A 13,053-nucleotide genomic window follows, 5' to 3' on the forward strand; every position below is an offset into this window, starting at 1 on the left:
ATTACCATCTCTACTTCACTTCCTGCAACCATTATATTAGTATCATTGATCAGAAGTGCACAGAATATTCGCATAGTTGAAGGAATGATAAATGAGCGATTCCGTATTGTGGATTCCATGGGACGCCAATCGGAAGCCAGAAATGCTATAACTCTGATGAAAGTAACTTGATTTTTCAAGGAAATCAAAGCATTATATTGCATACAAACATTCAGTACTACAATATCTAGTTACCTACAGCTAAAAAAACAGAGTGAAATGTCTCTGGCAGATGGCGTCCAAAAAATAACTGCAATCGGTTCTATTATCGAGATAGAAGTGACTTGGGTCACTGAATCCAACTATCGAGAGTCCCAAATCCCTTCTTCAAGGCTCAAACCAGCCCTAAATAGAAAAGCAATAGGGTCAGGAAGCAACAGAACAAGCAATAGAAATGTGTGCACCTTGCAACTTGTCAAGAGATTCCATCTTTTGTTGGTAGATACCATCCCTTATATACTCATTCACCTCACTCATCCTTGTGCTTTCTTGAGGTTGATACATGGGTTCGACTTCTGCATCGCCCGATAAGTTTCAGAACCTCATCGATTAGGATCACGGGTATGGTTACGGCCAACACTAAGAGCCATTCATTCAGGCTGAGAGGTACAATCCCAAACACCTGAGCAAGGAACGGAACGTAGAGGATCAAGAAATGTAGGCCGAAGGATATTGACATGGCGAGGAGGAGCCATGGATTGACCCAAGGGGGCATCACGAAGAGACTTGTATCCTCGGAGAGGGCATTGAGGGAGTTAAACATCTCGATGGCGACCAAGACAGAGAGGGAGAGGGTCATGGCCTTCACTTTGCCTGAATGGAAATAATCACAGGGGTTGGAGTCAAAGGAAAAGACTTGAGCCCCAGCTGTGAAGGGAGACACCGTGAAGTTTTCCCAGGTTGGGCAGTGGCCCCAGTTAGAGAGCTGGGAATAAGTGACGAGTGTGTGGCCGTCGCTGCTCAAGTCAATACCCAAGAAGGAACTTTGGGTGTACCATATGATGAAAACGCCCACAGTGGCCAGACCTACATAAAACCCAATAACCTGTATGGGTAACAAAGAGCAACTATCAGTTAAACAGTGTATTTATGATGTATATAGGATGTGCACATATATGCACAAATACAAGAGATGGTTTGCATTACAGTTAGGGGTGCAACTTGGGTCAGGTCGGGTTGTGCTTTTGCTAAAACAATGAATTGGAATCAACCCGAACCCAGCCCCATTTTATGGTAAGAGCTCAATCCAAATTCCCAAAAATTGACCTGAGTTGCACCCCTAATTACAAAGTACTTCATAATTAAAAATTCAACATATGGATCAAGTAACATGATGTGAACATGAAAGGCCACTGCAACCCATGTTTATGAAGGTAGGGGCATTTTTAATATCATTTGAGAAGTTAGAAGATTCTGAATGCACATATTCTGGTCATTCTTGAATATTTGGAATATAAATCAAGGTTCCGTAACTTATAAAAGAAAATCTGGCACAACTTGGTCACCAGGATTTTCTTTTAATTACTGAAAATAAGAAAATTTGTAGGTTCCCGATAATAGCTGAATGAAAAAATATGATGGTTTCAACAAATGAGAACCAGAAATAAGTAACATGAAATGTACCGAGGCGCTTTTTGGTTCATATAACATATGTTTCAGAACAAATCATGGGTGCATCATGTAACCAGAATCCATACTAGAGAACTCATACCAAAATTACACATCAATTGATAAAATTAGGTAAATTCTGCATTGCTGGTTATTGTTTTGGAAAAAATCAACAAACCACCACGTTAGTGATATCAACAAAAGAGAAGAAAGTCAATATCCTACCAAGTAGCGGAATAAAATCCACGGGCTGATCAAAGGATCATCACTTCTTCGAGGGGGTTTCTTCATTATATCTCTGTCTGGAGGGTTGAATCCCAAAGCTGTTGCAGGTGGGCCGTCGGTAACCAGATTGACCCACAGCAGCTGAACGGGTATCAGCCCTTCAGGAATACCTAGAGCTGCTGTTAGAAATATACAGGCAACTTCACCAATATTTGAGGAGATCATGTACCTGCAATAATGTTACGCATGATAAACATAATAAAGTCCATGCTCCTCTTAAAAAAATAATAATAAAGTCCATGCTATTAAGTAAATACGGCATAAAGAGTCTTGTATCCCAGGTCTCTAATAATAGACAAAGACGACAGAATCAACTTGTTTCCCAAGTACCATCTAATAAGATGTCCAACATGATCAAAACCTTTAAGATCATCAGCATACAAAAGAAAAAAAATAATTTAACCTTGTCACTTAGTATGGACTACGGAGAACCTGCATCCAACATGTATTGGATGCTTCTAAACTCTAGGGGATATGTTGATATGGTCCAATCCAACAAAGATAACGTTGAATTTCAACTGCTTGCTTACATTCACAGCAGCTAGGTTGTACATTTGAATGATACTGTTGGCTCCATTCTGTCATTATGACCAGCATAAAAGTGCGCAGTACCATTTTTAATGAATGAAGAATGTCATGAAGTTCCCTTCGGAATGGGATATTAGAAGACGCTTTACATTTTTTAGGTATTGATCATAGATTTCTCGACAGTGTTTAAACAAAGAACAATCAACCACGGGGCTATTGTCATCCGATCTAGATTAAGTAATAGCCAACAGAACAGACTTCTGATCTCCGTTCAGACTTCAGACCAATGGGCGTGGTCATTTCCACATGCCATAGGTGGGGCCCAAAACCTGGTTAGCAAAGAGCCTAATGACCATATTTTTAGCTTAGTAGTTATGTTCATCAATACTTGATAATAGGCTAAATAACTAATATAGACTATTAGCCACCTTTTGATCTTATTGGGTAAGTAATACAATAAGTAACATACTTATTATGGACGAGATTAAGGATCGAGTGGCGGGATCTTCCGTCTCTTTCAATCATGTACGAAGATCGACCAACAGGGAGGCCGATAGGCTAGCCAGGGAAGGAGTTGCTAGAGAGGTTCTAGAGATTTTTGACTTCATCCTCGAGTTCATTGTTGTATTTTTTCTTATTTATTTTTCTCATGTTCTTTTTCTTCTTTTGCTGACCATCTCAGTCATCGGGGTGTCCCCGTTTTTCTCTTTCTCTATTAATTCTTTGCCTTTCAAAAAAAATATATAATAAGTAACATATCTAAGATAGACTGAGACGGTGACTAAAATATCTTAACATATCTGCTATATATGCTAAGATATTTTCTTTGAATGGTATTATATTATATATGCTAAGATATAATATCAACATAGTAGCATTAGGAACATGCTATATTATCTATCTTGAATTTTATGGCTTAAAATCATCATATGCTGGGGCAACGGCTTACAAACATATGTAAGTTACCTACTAACATACCATTTCAAAAAAAAAAAAAGGGTTCCAAAGTAACATAAGTAACATACTATATTAGGCCCTGTTTGGTTGCTCAAACGCTCAGCATTAATTGGAATTTCAAATGCTAATGAACTTCCAATGAAGGCCGATTCGATGTTTGGTTGCCAATATTGCATTGAAACTCCATTTAGCATCCAGACATGTTTGACATGTCATAACTTTTTTCCTACATGGCGCCCATATGGCACTAATGTTCCCTCCTCTCATCTTCCAACCAAATTTTACCAAAACAATGTTTTTTGGGTAGGAGAGAAAATGTCTTGTCTTATTCTCTTTCTCTCTCTTCCCTATCTCTTATTCTCTTTCTCTCTCTTCCCTATCTCTCTACCAAACTCAATATTGGTAATGACACCCCTACTTTTTTCACTACTCTCCGAGAGGTTTGCCTTGCAATCAAACACTACTCACCACTCTTCCACTATTCTCCGAGTGGAAATTCTAGACATCTTCCATGCTTGTCTACTCCCTTTTGACTTCTTATTCCACTACTCTCCAAGCACCCACGAGCAACCAAATAGGGCCTTAAGGCTTATAAGCATACAACCTATAAGGCATGGCTGAAAGAACTATTATGACAATTACCTCTTAGAATAGTCTTAAAAGCATACGACCAAGGATTATTTGTTATGAACACTGTCTCATAGAAGAAAACTGAGTGACCGGGCAGACAAAAGGAAGTGGGTGATTCCTATGGAAGAAATATCAGCCAATGATTCCTATGGAAGAAACATCAAGATCTGACCATTGCAGTGGAAGAAACCATGAGTTCTTGCCCCCACACACCAATGAGTTTTGATTGACGAGAATGGAAGGAAAATGACAATCACGCATCAAAGAAAGTGGAAGGGATGGTTATAGAAAATCAATCTGAGGTAATGCAACTATACAAATTATAAAAGACCATAGATTCGTTGTCGAGTCGTTGCATCTAAACATTCTTTAGATTCGTGTTCGACTCGGCAAAAGTCGTCAAGTTTTGGACTCGGAAATGCAGTCAACCACAAACTGCATCAACTCAGCCGAGTTTGAGCCAAGTTGATGAGTTTTGTATCAGTGAAGTGTCGTAGCAAGGTTCCAAAATGCAGTATAGATTGGAGGCTGAAATGATATGTATCGGTTGTATTGGTGTGTGCCTTTGAATTGGATGATACAAATTCTCATGGTTCCAAAAATAGGGTGATAGGCAATTTTTTTTTTGAAAGGTTAAGAGTGATAAGCAATGTTATGAAAATATTTTTTTGAATGATAAGTAATGAAAGGGGATTTGCTAGGGTCCATCGCAAAAGGCATTTCGCGGCTGGTCTGTCGCATGTCAGACCAGCCACCTCGTGAATGGTGATGGACGCTAGCAATTCCCATAATGAAAATATTTTTGTATTTGTTTTTTGTTTTAATAAATTTTGGCATAAACCATTATTTGATAATTTTAACGTGATTTATTAGAGGTGTACTATTACTATACTGGCAAGCATATCAAGCACATGTTTGTCTGACTAGTTTCTAGGTTCTTAATTGAGCTAAAAGAATCAAAACAATTATTTTAACTAAAGAAATGATCAAATAAAAAATAAAATAGGTAAAACACTAATTGTGTAAGGACTAACAGGTTCCACAGTTAAAAAATAGTAAATAGATCTATGTCAAAATTTCTAAAATATCAAACATAAATTAAAGTTTTTTTTAACGGTAATTATATTCATTCAAAAAAAGGAGCCAAAGGTCGAGGACCAAGGCGGTCAGCTCAAGCAACAAAAAGAAATCAATATGACTAATCTAATCAAGGGTGAAAAAAATGAAAAATTGCAAGGTAATTCTATTAGCTGTAGAATGAGCTAACTGGTCGGCCTCGTTATCAACAGATCTCAAGATATGCTGTAATTTTATTGCATCCCCTCGACTCTGTCCAATATTTCTTCAATTGTGTATGCACATCTTCAAGGGCAATATGAACCTCTATCTAACCAATTAATGAAATTCTTGGAGTCTCCTTCCACTATAACATGGTACAAATCCCTCACGTCCAACAAGCGAATGCATGTTAAAAGACCTTGAACCTCCGCCATACTTGCATCGATCAATCTCAAAGGTCCCATAAAAGCTCACCTCGTCGTCCCGTTATGCTCATGTTAGAAGTGCACCGACTCCCGCCGGCCCAGGGTTTCCTAAGCTTAATCTGTGAAAGTTCAATTTTAGGAAGCTTAGTTGCAGAGGCAACAAATTAAGAGTCATCCTCCTTTGGGAAATTTCGCTTAATCGAATCTCATCCCACGATCTTCTAAAAGATTTTTCTGTAATGCCCCAAAATCTGACAAAACACTAGCCCACCTCACAAACAGCGAAAAAAATGTGTCTTTGGCAACTATGGACTCCTTTGAGAACTCCTAGGTTTGTTTGGTTGCCAATAAAATTTAAAACCTAGGAAGTTTTTAGTAAAATTTTCGTCCCATTCCATGTTTGGTTGCCTTTTAGCACTAGAATTTTTTTAATCCCACTCTTGTAATGATTGCTTATGAGTATGACATGGACTCCTTGTCCCCTCTTTTTCTTTCCTAGGGAATGATGTCCTCTCTTTTTCTCTCTCTTCCCTCTCTCTTCTCCCTTCCCATATTTGGTAATGACACCCCTAAATTTTGGCGGGAATTTTAGGAATTGTAGGAAAAAAAAAACCTAGCAAATTCCGTTGACTTCACTGTTGGGATTAAAAAGCTCCTAGGATAAACAATTTACTGGCAACCAAACGGAGCAAACACCTGGTTATTTCTTTCTTCCCATATGCTCCAGAACACTACTAGCAGAAACAAGCTCCAAAGCACTCGGTCCCTTTTAGACGAAAGGGCGAAGGACCAGCTCTCGAATAGCTCCTAAATATGGGTCAATAAAATCCAAGCAAGCCCAAACATCTGGAACACATATGATCACCCAAGCAATGAATAAATATATGATCCATGTATGTATTGATCCATTTTCATATTTTTTTCACTTAGATGGATCCCCATAAAAGAAAGTTAATTATTGGAAAACTGAAAAATTATGAAGGGCAATGATAAATTCGCACTCCCTGTAGGAATATTCGCACCCCTTTAACGTGAATTGATGTTAAAAAGCGTTAAAGTCTGCCACATACCCTCCTTTAAAGGGGTGCGAATTTATCATCGCCCATTATGAAAATGGGAAAAATAAGCATAAAGATAGGCACAAAGATCCATACATACATGGATCGTGCTCATAACATGTAGATCTAGATCTATAACAACTAAAAAATATAACATGTTAAATAAAATGAAAAACTAAAATAAATAAAACATAAAACTGCAAATAAAATGAAGAAAAGAACCAAAAGCATTCATAACTTGATATATCTAGCCAATTAGATTTATGAAACAATCAAACAATACATTACACATATAAATATATAGGTAAAAGATGCTATAGTGAAAAATATAAAATACAGAAAAAAGAAAATAATAAAATCGGCATAAATAGGATAAAATATCTTCAAATCTTTTTGCAAGCATGCATGAAGAAAAGAATCGAAAGCATGCATTACTTGACATAGCTATAGCCTAATAGATTTATAAATCAATTAAACAATACATTAAGCGTACAAATCGATAGTTAAAAGATGCGATAGAGAAGAATATAGAATATAGAACAAAGAAAATATAGCTTCAAATCTTGCTGCAAACATGCATATCAAATGAATCATGTAAGATTTTTATGTATTACAACTAGTCTATAAATAAAAAAGAAAGAAAAAATATGAATTTTGCCTAGAACGCAAAATTAAAAAATTTGGCGAATCCAACTTTGATCCATCGATTCACACTTCAAATCTCATTTTTCATGTTTGAATCTAGTGTATCTATATTGATTTTGGTCATACAAGAGTAAATCAAGTAAAAACCCTTTCAAAATTGTAAAAAAAATATAAAACATAAAGTTACGGGCATTCATGTGAACATGGCATAGTACGGATCCCATATCGGCCCCATATGATCGTATAGGCTGATAAACAAGACTGGCCAATACACTTACAATTTTTTTTTAGCACCAATGTGATGGCCAATATCGTATCTTATCCTGTCAAAGAGATATTTGTATTGATTGATATTTTGAACCATGATCCGGACTCTATCGATACCAATTCATGACTGCACAAGATACTAAATTGGCCAATTCTGAGACCAACTAGTCAATTACAATTGACAGTGTTGTGTAGGTTTGAGAAAAAGGAGAATAGGGAGATTCATATTTATGAATCTATAAGAGCAAGAGACACATAAGCACCAACATATCAAGACAGGAGTGGAAATATATTGAGATTGGATCATGAGAATAAGAATTGTTTGAGATGGGAGATCTGAATAGGCCAGAACACTCCATTAAAAAGATAGGCCAACCGCTCTAAAAGCATAGATTGGGGCAGATGTGGTTTCATCCTTTTGAAATCCTAGACAGTGGGAAGAGGTGAGGAAAAATCAAAGGTGAGTAGAGAAGAGGTGAGGAAAATGAATATCAGGGACGTCTTCAGAAGTCCTACGGCGACCGTTGTTTCAGGATTCCTTGTGGACTCCCTTATCTGCTCGTGTGGCTTTAACCTTGATAACACGGTGAATCACTTCCAGAATTTCCTTGAAGCAGGGTACCATGCTCTAGAAGTATTTGAGTCCTTGGGAATCCTCAACATTTGTTGTAGGAGGGCTCTCAGTTTATTTGGGCAAGGAGATAACCTGAATAGGTCTCAATGGGTTCCTCCCATATCCCACTCAGGGTCCTTGGGTAGCATCGAGGACAGGGATACCGAGTGCGACGGTTGGAATTCGGGGCCAAAAGAATCCCTGGTCGTAGAGCCTTTGAATTTAACCGCCGTTTGCCCTTACTGGCAGTGACTGGATATGTCCCAAATGTCAATACAGAAACTTTGGTTTGTGAAACACCTGTAGAAAATGCTTAGACCTCAAAAATAACTTAGCCCCAGCAATGGTGAGGAGGCCTAAATCTTCTCAGGCTAATGTACTTGCTGACCCCTTAGCCTTTGAGGTTCCGGCTTCTTTGGTAGAGGAAAGAAAGAAATACCTAAAGAGCTGCTTCATTGGAAGCTTGAAAGTTGGAGCTTAGCTGCTGGAAGATGTATGGGAGTGGGCTAAAAAATGTCGGGGCCTGCCGAAATTACAAAAGCCTTTCTCTATTGATTCAGTGGATATCCTTTCCTATTTTGAGTCAGAATCACAGGCGACGACCATCCTCAGGCGTGGAGGTGTTGCTCTAGGAGGGCTTCTTTCTTCCCTCCAGCCATAGTTTTCAGCCTATAATACGGGTGCTAGAACCATCAGAATTAGATTTTAAGATATTCCTCTTCATGCCTGCTCAACGTCAACTGTGGAGTCTCTTGGGCAGCATCTGGGCCACGTGATCCAGACCCAGCTTTCGGAAATCATGACCATTGCATGTCTTTTGCCTCAGCCTTGCCCTTTGGAAATCTATCCCGTCATCCATTAATCTAAGTGTGGATTCCAGCATTTATTCTGTTGGAGTTAAGATGATTTCTGACGATAGCATTAATAGTTTGGCGTTGTCGGTTATTGGAAAATCAAGCAGTAAGGATAATTTGGATGTTTGTGAGGGCACCGACCAAATCTCCGGTGTCCGATTGCCGGCGATGGTTGTCTCACAAGAAAAGGTGACGGGCGCTAATCTCGATACCTTCTACCCATCCAGGGAGCTGTTGGTGGGCCCCGATTTGAATTTTGAATCACCCAAGCCTTCCGCTACCAACTCACCCGGATTGTCAGAGAGTAGGATAGCTGCAGTGCTTGGAAAGTACGATCAGAATGGAAATTGATCGACATGGAAAACATTAAATGCGGGCAACTCATGGCGAGAAAGGAAAAGCTTTCCGAAAGGATGTTGCTGACAGTTGTACTCTGACTTCAGCTAAAGAGAAAAAGGTGCTAAAGCTAAAAACTAGATTTAATAGTGAAAATAAAAAAAATTAAGGAAAAGCGCTCACGTACAGGAAAAGGCATCGTACCCTGTAGAAGTATTAACCCGGAAATACAGGTACTAGCTACTCGAGGGGTCTTTCAGTGTTTACAAGAAAACTCAAAGGTATCTTTAGGAAAGAGGATCATAGGAGGAAAGTCTATTATTAAATACCTGGATGATAATCGATCCAACCTGAATCCTCAGGTATCTGTTACCTCGGTTGGTTCAGGACGGATTAATGACCTGCATGCTAGGAGGGCCAAGAGGACTAGTGAGGATGCTAAAGGTAAGACAAAACAGGTTGATGATAGTTCTGGCGATTCAAGGAGTTGGGGATCGTTCTCGGAAGAATTCAAAGACTTGTTATCGATGGGGGATGTATTTGGGATTCAATATGAAGAAGATTTGGGGGCAACCAAAGACATGTTTCTTGCAATGGAGGTAAGAGATAAGGAAGAGAAGAAGATTGGAGAAGGTGCTTAAGCAACTAGGTTAGAAGATGGACACTGATTTCTCTCAGTATAGTGCCTGATGGGGAAGTTTTGATTTAATCTGATGACTTTTGTTGAAGTTCAAAATTTGGGTCGTAGTACCATAGAGGTTAAAGTCCATTCATAATCATTCAAGATACCTCCTGTTTAACAGCTTTGTGATTTGTCTGTTGTTATCTAGAAGTTTTCGATCTTCAGTAGCCATAGCTTGAGAGATTCGTTCTTTCGCTTAGGTTCCCTTGTCTGGATACTATAGTTTTGCTATTCTTTATTTGAGTTCTATATCAGTCCTATAGTTTTAGAGTTCAATTTGAAAGGTTTAGAAGCTTGAAGTTTTGATAGTTCTCAGGAATTTCAGTTTACTTGTAGTTTCAAGAGGTACTGGTCTAGAGGACCCAGAATCATGCACAACTCAAAAGGTACAGACGAAAGGTTTAAATGAATGCTATGAAAAGATGTAAAAAGAAGATACTATAGAATAGAGGAAAGGAAAGGTTGTGTTCTTTTGCAACTCATGTTGGGTACCTTTCAATTGGTCTCGGGTATACCCGGGCCAATCCATCTTAATATTTTGTAATGCAAGATGGGTCCCCTGGTCCCTAATGTAATCTAAATATTAATGAAATATGTCATTTTTCAATATATATATATATATATATATATATATATATATATATATATATATATATATAGAGAGAGAGAGAGAGAGAGAGAGAGAGAGAGAGAGAAAACGGTTCATACACGCATGTGTAGATAAGTTATCTACACACTAGCTTAAAATACAGTAGGGGCCATATTATTTGGGTGATCCAAACCATTCATTTTTAAGGCCCTCACATAGATAGGGTGTCCACAAAAAATCAGATCCGTAGGATCATCCCAACCATTCGAACTGTGGAGGCAAAAAATGAACTAATTTGTGAAGGTTTAAAGATATCCATTTTACCTCCACAAATCGTAGGGTTGGGATGATCCTATGGATCTGATTTTTTGTAGACACCCTATCTATGAGAGGGCCTTTAAAATTGATGGCTTGGATCACCCAAACAATGGGGGCCCCCACTGTATTTTAAGCTAGTGTGTAGAGAACTCTCTACACATATGTGTAGGAACCGTTTTCTCATATATATATATATATATATATATATATATATATATATATATATATATATATATATATATATAGAGGGGGCAAGCCCTACGTGGAAGAATGTGGCTCCTAATGGAAAGTGGTCTCTTAGCCTAAGACCTTGCAAGACACTAAAAGAAATTTGCCCATGGCAAAAATAATCCAACCATTTGTGCAAGGAAATGCACATAACTACAGAATTTAAAGTTTCAAGGTTCATTACCATCATTTTCTATGGACACTTCATTATTTAGTATATCGTATTCTACATTGGCTTGAGATTGCAGCATCAACTCCCAAAAATGTCCACGACCTCAGCCATGTATTGTCATAACAGTATTTATATGCAAATGGTATGATTGCCAAACTCAGTGACTCAGCAAACCCGATCAGTCACATAATTATATGACAATACTGAGCTGCATTAGATAAAAGACTAAAATTTATAAGTAATGCAAAACAGATAAATAGAAATGGGTGTTTTCATACTGTATTATAGAAAGAGGTACAGTTCAACAAGTATTCACTATTCACAAAATTGTGGCATCCAATTATAACCATATAATGACAGGTCCTTCATTAGGTTGACTCAAATTGGACATACAAAAGCCAAAATCTGATCATCTCACTGTTTAAAAACTCTAGAAGAATCATTGACTAGTTTGACTTGACTCAATTTTACCTAGGCCAAGTTCTCACCTACGTCCGAGCTTTGACCCATCGAGTCAATCAAGATCCTTTGACCCACCCGAGTTAATAGAAACTGACTTTCAATCATTAACTTGCCCTAGCCGATTCGATTTTCCCTTGTTTCGGTTCTCATCATCCAAGGTTTTAAACGGTGGGTTATCTAACATAGTTTCAGAACATGAATGGGCGTATTTGATAATGCTTGAAAAACTAGCACCCAATAAAAAAAGGATTTACAAGAAACTGATATGCTTTCTTCTTTATTACACCTAGTGTTTGTAGAAGTGTACGAGTACTCGTCACGGAGTGCCTAAAGGCCTACAGTGAATGGTGTACTAAAAACAGTGTGACACCAAATAGGCATGTGCCTCTGGTCCTAAATGTATTAAGGTGTATCCTCAATGCACCTCAGGTTGAAGGTGTAGGCTAGATAGGCACGAAGTAAGCTTATGAGAGCCACAAACCATAAGTTAAAAAAGTTTGATTTTTTCATTATATTATAACTTAAATGTATACTCAAACTTAAGATGAGAGGTAGTGGAAGAAAGGGGGTGATTTATAGAAGGTTTGTGGTTTTTGGGAGACACTATTTTCCTTCATTACTCCCTAGCTATTTGATAGAATCAAAATCCGTCACATCAGAGGGGTTTCACCCATTAAGAGCAACCTTTTGGATACGGAGTCTGTCGTTAATTAGAACCTACTGCAAATGCGAGTCGAAACTGGATGTTTATTTCTTAAGCTGTATTTTGTTAGCAATTGGCAAATTCATAGAAACTAAGCCACTAACTTTCTTAGATTGTAATATCTTTTCAGATGTTTGAGCCTTTGACGTTTACTTTTCTTAGCTGAACGATGATTTGTGCTTGAAAATGTAGCACATTAGTTTTCTAGAAGGTATACTAATTTTGGCAGTTTTCTTATTTTGTTCACTTTTGTCTTGCGAGAGGGATGAATGCCCTGCCTCACACCCGTCTTTTAAAACAATGGTTACACCATAAAATATATTCAGCAAGAGATCTGATCCACTGGTTGATACTTATTTCCACCAGTATCCAATGGATTCTCAATTTCAAATTCCATAAGGTCCCTAACCCACCATATCATAGCAACATAACACTTCAGGAGAGAGGAAAAGCGATACTCCAGCTACACATTCCGCCACTATGACAAAGCAAAATCTCTGAAAAGAATTGGATGACAAGTCCTATTTTAAATTGGAGGACCATATTTTAAATTTTAAGTCTGTTTTAGGTGTCTTTCAAGTCCTTTAAGTTATAG

General features: G+C 38.0%; 1 protein-coding gene across 1 annotated transcript in view; it reads right to left on the reverse strand.

Annotated features, from left to right (window-relative positions):
• Positions 1–154: 154 nt before the first annotated feature.
• LOC143880496 (calcium-transporting ATPase 1, endoplasmic reticulum-type-like) overlaps positions 155–13,053 on the reverse strand; it is a 29,537-nt gene continuing 16,638 nt past the window's right edge. Inside the window, exons 7-8 of the mRNA XM_077383548.1 lie at positions 1,873–2,101; positions 155–1,084 (exon numbers count right to left, since the gene is read on the reverse strand). Of these exons, the coding sequence (XP_077239663.1) occupies positions 509–1,084; positions 1,873–2,101 (805 nt within the window). The 3' untranslated portion in view covers positions 155–508. The remainder of the gene's footprint in view (positions 1,085–1,872; positions 2,102–13,053) is intronic.

Source organism: Tasmannia lanceolata, unplaced genomic scaffold (genome assembly GCF_043159265.1).
Source record: "Tasmannia lanceolata isolate RefF3 unplaced genomic scaffold, GAP_Taslan_0.1 ptg000006l, whole genome shotgun sequence".
NCBI lineage: Eukaryota > Viridiplantae > Streptophyta > Magnoliopsida > Canellales > Winteraceae > Tasmannia > Tasmannia lanceolata.